This window comes from Spermophilus citellus (genome assembly GCF_964194105.1).
Source record: "Spermophilus citellus genome assembly, chromosome: 11".
NCBI classification, from domain to species: domain Eukaryota; kingdom Metazoa; phylum Chordata; class Mammalia; order Rodentia; family Sciuridae; genus Spermophilus; species Spermophilus citellus.
Genome location: NC_138192.1, coordinates 66413745 through 66422920, shown reverse-complemented (window position 1 = coordinate 66422920; position 9176 = coordinate 66413745). Strand labels below are relative to the sequence as shown.

Here is a 9176-nt window from a genome sequence, read left to right as displayed (position 1 = left end):
TGAGACAGAATATCATGGTGGAAGAGTGTGGTAGAGGCAAGCAGAGAACTTTCTCAACAAGGACAAAACGTATATCCCAAAGGCATGCCTCTAAGAACCCGCCTCCTCCAGCCACACCCTAACCTTCCTTCAGTTACCACCCAGTTACCATCCCTATGGGGGATTAACTCACTGATTAGGTCAAGGCTCTCATAACCCAATCATTTCATCTCTAAACTTTCTTGCATTGTCTCACACATAAGCTTTTTGGGAATACCTCATAGGGACTGTTTTTGCCCTGGCTTCCGGGTAGCTGAAAGGCCAAACAGAGGTTCAGTCTCACAGCCTTTGAGTTAATCCTTATAAGTATTACATCTAAACTCTTTCACGCTAGGTCTTTTATTTCTTATTATATTTATTAGTTTAATGTTGAGACTTTTGTTGTAAGTGGACTCAGCTCCTGTTTGAAAAGGGATGAGGTACAAGTGAGAATCCTGTTTTTAAACTACTTCTGCTGGTTATCCACTTCAAATCTGGGGGTTACATGCCAAAATCTGGACCCTCTTCCCTTCCTTACCCCTCTTAATTCCTCATTTCTCACCCTGGTAAACTGGAGTGGATTTATACTTTAGAAGAAGTATAAATCCACTTGGTGTGATTTAAAGATCTGATAGTATATCTGAAATTTCATTATTAAAGTTATTGCTTTGAATTAAGGCACAGGCATCTTCTGATAAAATCCAAGGACATATTAGTTTTATCAGCAGATGTGAAAACATGAGGAAGAAATCCTTAAAGACTCAAGAGGGGCCTTACTAGAGAATTCTCCAGCAGTTAGGAATCAAATAAAAGCCTATGCTGCCCCTAAGAAGAAAGGGATCAGAAGAAGCACATGGTTTATTAGATGGCTTATTTTGTTGAATGTATAGGAACAAAAGATAGAGTGAATCTGTACCAAAGAGTGTTACATGAAAATAAAACAACACCAGTTACATCAGGCTAGGTTCATGCTCACCTATTCTTCCTATGCAGGGACCAAAGGGCATATTTTAATATATTAACATTGACTTTCAAAATCCAGATACTTGTTATTTAAAAATACTTGTAAATCTGTTTTTAATAACCTATTCTTCCATCTTTGTTATCCCATTGAATACATCCAATATTGATCTTGCTTAAAACTAGTAAGATATAAGGCCACCTCATAACTCTCAGTGTGCCCTGTACCTGCACTTATGTTAAGTTGCCTCTAAAATTCATCTTAGACTCTTATCCAGTCCCACAGGAAGCCAGTGTTTTCACTTTTCTTATTTGTCCTTTCAGGAACATTCTGTATGTTTCTTCCCTGAATGATTCTGAAAATGACCAAATGCAGTATAGAGTGTGCATTTTTTTTTCCTGTGACTCAAAACTCAACAATCTATAAAAACATCACTACATCTAATTCTCTTAATATTAAATATTCTGAAGTGAATGTGATGAAAGTAAAAGCCCGTTTCAGCTTTTCATTGCCATATCCTTTTGTCAGCCAACAGCACCTCCTCCTTTCTTCCTCCCAAATCGCCCATCAATTTATTTCCTTGGCATAACTGATGATCTTCCCACCTCCAGACTGGAGGAGGGAAATATTTGTGTTATTGTGTGGTAATCCCAGATTGGAAATCAAATGTTGTCTCCTCATCATGTCTTTGTTCAATGCCAAAAACAGATGGCAGCAGATCCATGTATGATCTAATCTTTTGATTTACACTGACCAGTTGCAATTTATTATTTCTTCTCTTAATTAGAAGATTTTAATGTGTTTAGCATCACAAAATTTAATTTATTGAAATGTTTCCACAGAATGAACAAAAAGAAGTCATTAGTAAATTTCGCACTGGAAAAATAAATCTGCTTATCGCTACCACAGTGGCAGAGGAAGGTCTGGATATCAAAGAATGTAACATCGTTATCCGTTATGGCCTTGTCACTAATGAAATAGCCATGGTCCAGGTACGTTCAGATGCCTTTATAATGTGTTAAATTTTCCTTCTATGTTCTGATTGCTTTTTTTTTTTAGTGAAACAGCAAAAAACATTTTTTTAGTTTTAAAAACATCTTTCCTTTTCTGCTAAAAAGAGCAATCTTGAAGAACTGAGCAGTACTGTCATTTATAAATATTACTACTGTTTAATTCATTTGACAACCAGATACCTGTTGTATTTTTAATGAAAAACTCTTCTTAGGTTGGTATTTCTGTAACCTGAGACTTCATAGGACCATGGCACTGGCCCCATGTGTAAGACCCAAGAGACCTCCTATTCCTAGGATGTCTGTAACCTACAGTGGGACTAGAAATCTGAACCACACTTTCCCACAAGTGTCTGGCAGACTAACACCCCCAATCTTAGGGAACCCTGATGTTTCTGAATTCTCTTCCCTTGTTCATTCAACTTTTTTCTATGTTTGAAATCTTTCATGATAAAATGTTTAGTAAGGGCAGTTTTAGAAGTGTCATAAATAAATAAATGAATAAGATTTCCCAGTTTCCATTCAAATTTCACTTTATCTATATCCACCCACATTGAGCAGTATTATGGTTACCTTTTGTTGAACATGTAGAGGAGTTGTGCTCATTAATAGGTACAATAAGCTTCCTGTAACATTAACTAAAAGGTTTTTATTTATGCTGTAAATCATATCCTTGGATGAAAGTCAATAGAAGACTAAGATAGACAGAAGACTAAGATAACCAGGCAGTCATCTAATTAGGAAATAGTTTTATTTCAGAAATTTATTTATAATAAGAGTATGCATTTTTCCTTAAGGATAATATTATAGTTGATAGGCTCCTGAGCTAGGCTATATTTCTGTTACTCAAAATGTACCTGAATACACTTTATTAAGAGGCATAAAAAAATTGTCTCTCTAATGAGCATGTGTCCATGGAAATGTGCTCAGAATCAAATGTAAGATGCCAGGAGCAGATCTGCAGCCTCACTAGCCCTGATGCCAAGGCAGAGATGCCCTTTCTCATGCATCCCTCTTGTCTTCCTGAGGACTTTCAAAGCCAGTGGGGTGGGGGCTCACCATCTTCACGCTAGAACACCAATTTCCATATTGCAGCATATTTTAAGTTTTGAAGAGCTGACTTACAAGAAATAACTAACAACACAAGGAATAGAGCAATCGTTTGAAGGCAAGTTTGCTGAGCAATAAATATCATTCCAGGCTCAAACCAGCAAAGTTTGTAGTGAAGAATAGCCTTTCATTTGCTTGACTTTTTTTCATGTTCTCAGGCCCGTGGTAGAGCCAGAGCAGAGGAGAGCACCTACATTGTGGTTGCCCCCAGCGGTTCGGGAGTTCTTGAACGTGAGATAGTTAATGATTTCCGGGAGAAAATGATGTATAAAGCTATACACTGCGTTCAAAATATGAAACCAGAGGCATATGCTCATAAGGTATTGTTTTTGTTCACCTCTAAATTTGGTCTCCATTTTAAAAAAGGCTGGATACGATTACCATTGCTATTACCTCTGTGGCTACTTTTCCAGACAAAAATTGTACTAAATTACAAGTTCCTATTTGCTAAGCTGTGTTTAGTCCAGAATTATATATAAAGAATCAAGACCTATGGTGGTCAGGAAATTTTTAGGGAGTTTTTGTTCATTATGGTAAAACCAACCATAAACTTTGATAATTTAAATTCAGGCTGCCCTTGATATAGAAAGACGAAGGCAACTCACTCATTCAACAAAATCTGGTAATTTTGGATTGATCCAATCTGTTTATACAAGCACATTTTTAAATTCTAGAAATATTTATAAAATGTCCACTGTAAGACAGGCAAGTTGTAGGAGCACAGAATATAGTAAAAACAATACAGATCATACTCCTTCTGAATGAAGCTTATATACTAGTGTGCCGCTGGTGATGTTTGGAGAAGAAAAACTGTAAGTAAAGGTGCAAAAGCAACACCTACACCATATAAAGATAATTGTTAGGGAATTTGAATAGGATGGTATAAAACAAGTCACTAGATGGCTACTTTAATGAGTGTTTGAGGAAATCCTCTTAGAGGTAGTAATACTGAAACTGGATCTGAATGATTAAAAATTATATATATATAAAATGACATATATATATTTTATATATAAAAATGACATATATATACATATATTATATATGTCATCTAACTACATCTCAGTTTATTAACACAGTTATGTGAATTATGTAAAGGAATATAGTGAAAGAAGAATGTATTTCTACAATATTTCAGGAAATCCTTCAAATTACTGAATTAAAGACTGTAACTACTATAATAGCAAACAATCCATTTAGAAGAAAATTCACACCCTTGCATATGGGTGTGAATGTTAGTTTCTTAACATTGGAATTGGCTCTACCCTAAATAGAGCTTCAGGAAAGGGATGCTTTCAAACTGGTGTACAAAACTCTAGCCAAGTCCAAGGTTTCCTGGCCAGGTTTATATACAAACTTACATTTTAAAACCCCTTTAGATAGAGAGCAAACCAAACATTTTGGAGTGTCAAACTTTTTCCACAAAATAGTACCACTAGAAAGTTATTGCTTCACATCTAATGTCCAAAAAGAAAGAATCAAATAGATATTTGTAAAGGCTGATATTTCAAGACAAGTTATTTAAGGTGAACTCTAGGACAATATCTGGGATTTAAAGGTCAAATTTTCCCAATCATTTAAACAAAATTTTGTGTTAGTCAGCTTTTTATGACTATACTGAAATATCTGAGGTAGGCTACTTTATAAGGAAAAGGTTCATGGTTCCACAAGTACAAGGTCCAAAGAGCATTTGAAAGCTTATGGTGAGGGCCCCCAAGCTATAACCATATCATGGCAGGAGTGCAAGTGTATCGTTTTGTCTGTGTGATCTCTTTCCCTGTCCTTGTAAAATCTCCAGGACTCAGTAGTAAGAGTTATATCTTAATAACCTAATCTGATCACTCTCCAAAGCCCCACTGTAGCCAGATTGTTTCATCTTCTTAGTACTATTAACATGAGAATTGGGGTATTTAACTCTGGCATAAATTTGAGTATATAAGTCACACTTAAACCATAGCAGATATGGTCTAGGTCCTTTTTGGCTAAGAGACCTGCTTTCCTAAGACTACTCCAGGTGAAAGAGCTCAGAGCAGTAATGCCAGCGAAGTGTGGTGTGACACTAAATCATAGCTACCAAGATAATGTCTCCATTCATCTCGTTTGAGAATCCTTCTCAATGCAGTGCTCAGGCAACCACTAGTATAGGAGGGGAATTTTTTATGTCATAGACAGAATTGACATAACTGAAAGCTTCTTAAAAATCAAATCAAATGTCTAAGATCAAGTTGAGGAGCTTAAACATTTCCCTGAAACTTACTCAATAACTGTTGCTCCATTATTACATTTTATTTGACTTAGGGTGATTATAGGACAGGCTGATAGACTATATTCTTCTGGGGTCATTGTCTCATTATTTCTTTTTACTAGACCACAGCTAAATGTATATTTTTACAACTAAGATCTCAGAATTCTAGGAAACTTATTTCAATAAAACTATGGGGAAAATATTGACTATTCCTTTCTGTATGCAGATTTTAGAATTGCAGTTGCAAAGCATAATGGAAAAGAAAATGAAAACCAAGAGAAATATTGCCAAGCAGTGCAAGGACAATCCATCAATAATAACTTTTCTCTGCAAGAACTGTAATGTGTTAGCCTGCTCAGGGAAAGATATCTATGTAATTGAGAAGATGCATCATGTCAATATGACAACAGAATTCAAGTGAGTTTGGGAGGACCCAGTTTTTCATTTCTCTACTATTGGTAAAGCATACTATATTGTAAATAGTCTTTCAAAATGGTGAAAATAAGGGTCTTTTTTTCAGAAATTATCCTATTTTACTCCCATCCAACTATATTCCCATTTCAAATGTGTATTTCTAAAGTAATCTATGCTGGGACAAGAGAGGAGAAATGTAAATCCCACAGCCATTTTGATACAAGGCACATAATATGCAGAAGTTCATATTTGTTCTCAAAGTTTTGAACAACCAAAGTCAAGTTAAAATAACTAATAGACTGAAAGAAGTCACAAAAGGAAACATGACCCTTGAAAGATTTGTGTGGATAGGGGACATCAACCAGATTTCCCACAACAGTACTGGAAGCAGGAGGGATAAAAGGAATGAGGCATGGGATAATACAGGCATGTGGATGAGTCTAGGGTCCAGTGTGGACTTGTTGTATGCAAATTGGTATTTTGCTAATTCCCAGTAATGACTCTAACTCCTGGATGATTTTAGGAAACTCTATGTTGTGACAGAAAACAAAACACTGCAGAAGAAGTTTGCTGACTATCAAACAAATGGAGAGATCATCTGCAAATGTGGTCAAGTAAGTAAATTGCTGTGGACTCAATTTTACTTTGGCCCAAAGGAATGCTTAGTAGATGTACATTTAATTTTTTTCTCTCCTTTTCTCTTTTGTTTTCCAGGCCTGGGGAACAATGATGGTCCATAGAGGCTTAGATCTGCCTTGTCTCAAAATAAGGAATTTTGTAGTGGGTTTCAAAAACAATTCATCAAAGAAACAATACAAAAAGTGGGTTGAATTGCCTATCACATTTCCTGATCTTGACTACTCAGAATATTGTTTGCCTAGTGATGAGGATTAGCGTTTGATTCTAGATTCTTTTAAAACATTATCAGTTTAACATTTAATATGATTTTGATTAATGTTTTCATTATACTAAAGATCTGATGTGAGAATTAATAAAATCATCATGCTTTCATCTGCATTGAGCCCTCCAAACAACACAACATATTATGCTTGCATTTTTTCATCTTACTGGTTGACAGGATAAAGAAAATCTACCAATAATACTCATTAGGATAGAGCATATAGTACCATTAGAACAGTACTGCAACATAAATGAGAACACAATGTGCCAATGTCAGTCCTATTACTAATTTTCAGAAGAAAGTTAGACAAAACAGTTCTGAACCTTCCTCCCCTATCACTGGAATGTTTATGATATATATAATTTGCTTTTTATTTTATTAGTTTCCTATTGCTGCATAAAAAATCACACAAATTTAGTGGTTTCAAACAACACCCATTTACTGCAGTCCCTGTTCTATTTTGTCAGAAGTCTGGGCAGTGTTCTCTGCCCAGGTTCTCACGAGGCTGAAATTCAGGTGTCAGCCAGTCTGTGTTCTTAGCTGGAGGCACTGAGGGAAGAATCCACTTCCAAGCTCATGTAGAGAGTTGCTAGAATTTGTTTCTCTGCAGATGTCTAACTGGGGTTCCTGGGTTATTTTATTTTATTTTTTTAATTTATCTTTCTGAATGTCCACTGGGACTTGCCCTTACCTCCTAGGAACACCCTTATCTTGTGACCTGCTCAAGGTCCCTTTCCAGCACTGACATTGACCTTTTAGGAGCAGCAGGAGAAATTCCCACGTCTGCCAGGGTGGAGCCTTTGATGTAACTTAACTATAACAACAGGAGTAACTATTCCATCATATCTTTAGGTCCTGATCATACTCAGATGATTGTTCAGGGGATCACATCTGTGGGTAGGAATATGGGGACCCTGATTAGAATTCTTCCCCCCTCACACCCTGTCCAGTCTCTGCCGTTAATGGCATATATGTCTGTGGGAAAGCACTTTGACAATCATAAAGCACCACAGAAGAATCAGTGTTATCAATAGCTTGCATCTTGTTGTTTAAGGTTTACTTCTTCAGCCTTCTCCTCCTCCATGAACATAACACTGGGCAGGAAAACTTCCTAATAACAGGGTGATGGAAAAATTCAGACTGGTTATTCATGCCCAGGAGATAACCTGTGTCCATGCAGAGAGAAGCTCACCTTCCTGTCCAGAGTTCACCTAAGATTTAGCAGGAAGCAAATGCTAGGTACTACTTAAGAGTAAAGAGAAAATGGCTTCCTCTGATCCTCCCTAACTCCTGGCAGAAGAGTAATCATGCCAAGTGGCGATACCTTTAATGTTTCTGAATAAAGAAAGCACTATCATATGGAGATGAATGCTGGGCCCGTGGTGGTCTGTACCACAGGACATCCTCACATTAGAAAAGCAGCCTCTCTTGTCATGAAGGAGCCACAGGATTGAAATAGAAACCAAAGCTGAACATTTGAACTGACTGTTACCCAGTCTCATAGATGGCTTGCTCCATGGAAACAGTTATCTCAGGGACCAAGATACAGCACAGCATTGGGGAGAATGAAAATTCTTCTGCAGCTTTGGTAGATAGGTTGAATTCAGTTTTATAGAAGACTTGAATCTTTACTTGATAAGACCTCAGCAAAGATGAATGTTAATTAATCTGAGCTCTGGGAGTGTAAGAGGACAAAAATTGTGGTTTTCTTAAAATACTTTTTAAAACTCTAACAGACTCCATTTAAAGTATTGCTGTCTTCTAGGATGTTTTGGAAACTATGCAAGAAACCAAATGCATAAAAAAGCTGTACTGCTGTAACATATGTAGACTGTTTTTGAAACATCAACAAATATCAGGTTTTTCCATCTATGTTTTCTATTAACTTTTTTTCAATAAAAAGTGTTATTTCTACTTTAAGAGTTTAAAATACATGTTTCAAATAGTATAAAACATTATATGAAGGTACCTAAAAACTTGAACAAAGATGCATATGTCATTTATAAACAACTGTAATTGTGGCATTTTGATTGATTGTTACTGAACAGTTCAATGATCACACTACTGTTTTAGTGTCACTTACAGAATATTCTGATGACAAGAAGACATCAGTATGGAAGTCAGAAGTTTTAATTCCCATTTGATTGAGTGACTTTGAATAACCTTGTCACACAGAGCCTGTCCTGGAAAACAAAGGGTTAGATTTAACAATATTCAAAGTACCTTAAAACTAAATTGTTATCATAGTACATGCTTCTTGCTGCCTGGTTGCTTATGTTTAAAGATCTTTTCCAATAACTTGTGGTAATATCAGCTATGGGCTGAATAGCTGTCGAATACACTACACAGTTGAATGTAGCTCATGACTGTTAAAGGGTTTTTTAGGGATCCCACAGAATGGGTACACTGGCTGGAGTCGTATGTCACAAAGCAGGTTCAAAGGATTCAAAAGTGTTAGAAAATTTTAAAACAAACATTTCCAAATCAGTAGAACTTCAGGAGACAATGTGAGTAAGA

The 9176-nt window shown here is 36.2% G+C and overlaps 1 protein-coding gene across 3 annotated transcripts in view; it reads left to right on the top strand.

Moving 5' to 3' along the window:
- Positions 1-8579, top strand: part of IFIH1 (interferon induced with helicase C domain 1) — a 55141-nt gene extending 46562 nt beyond the window's left edge. For 2 of the 3 annotated variants that reach the window (XM_081262072.1, XM_081262071.1), the window contains exons 13-17: positions 1822-1971; positions 3258-3419; positions 5571-5761; positions 6282-6372; positions 6473-8579. In XM_081262072.1, coding sequence (XP_081118198.1) covers positions 1822-1971; positions 3258-3419; positions 5571-5761; positions 6282-6372; positions 6473-6652 — 774 coding nt within the window. In that variant the 3' untranslated portion in view covers positions 6653-8579. The remainder of the gene's footprint in view (positions 1-1821; positions 1972-3257; positions 3420-5570; positions 5762-6281; positions 6373-6472) is intronic. The other variant, XM_081262073.1, reaches the window with a different exon arrangement.
- The last annotated feature ends 597 nt before the right edge of the window (positions 8580-9176 follow it).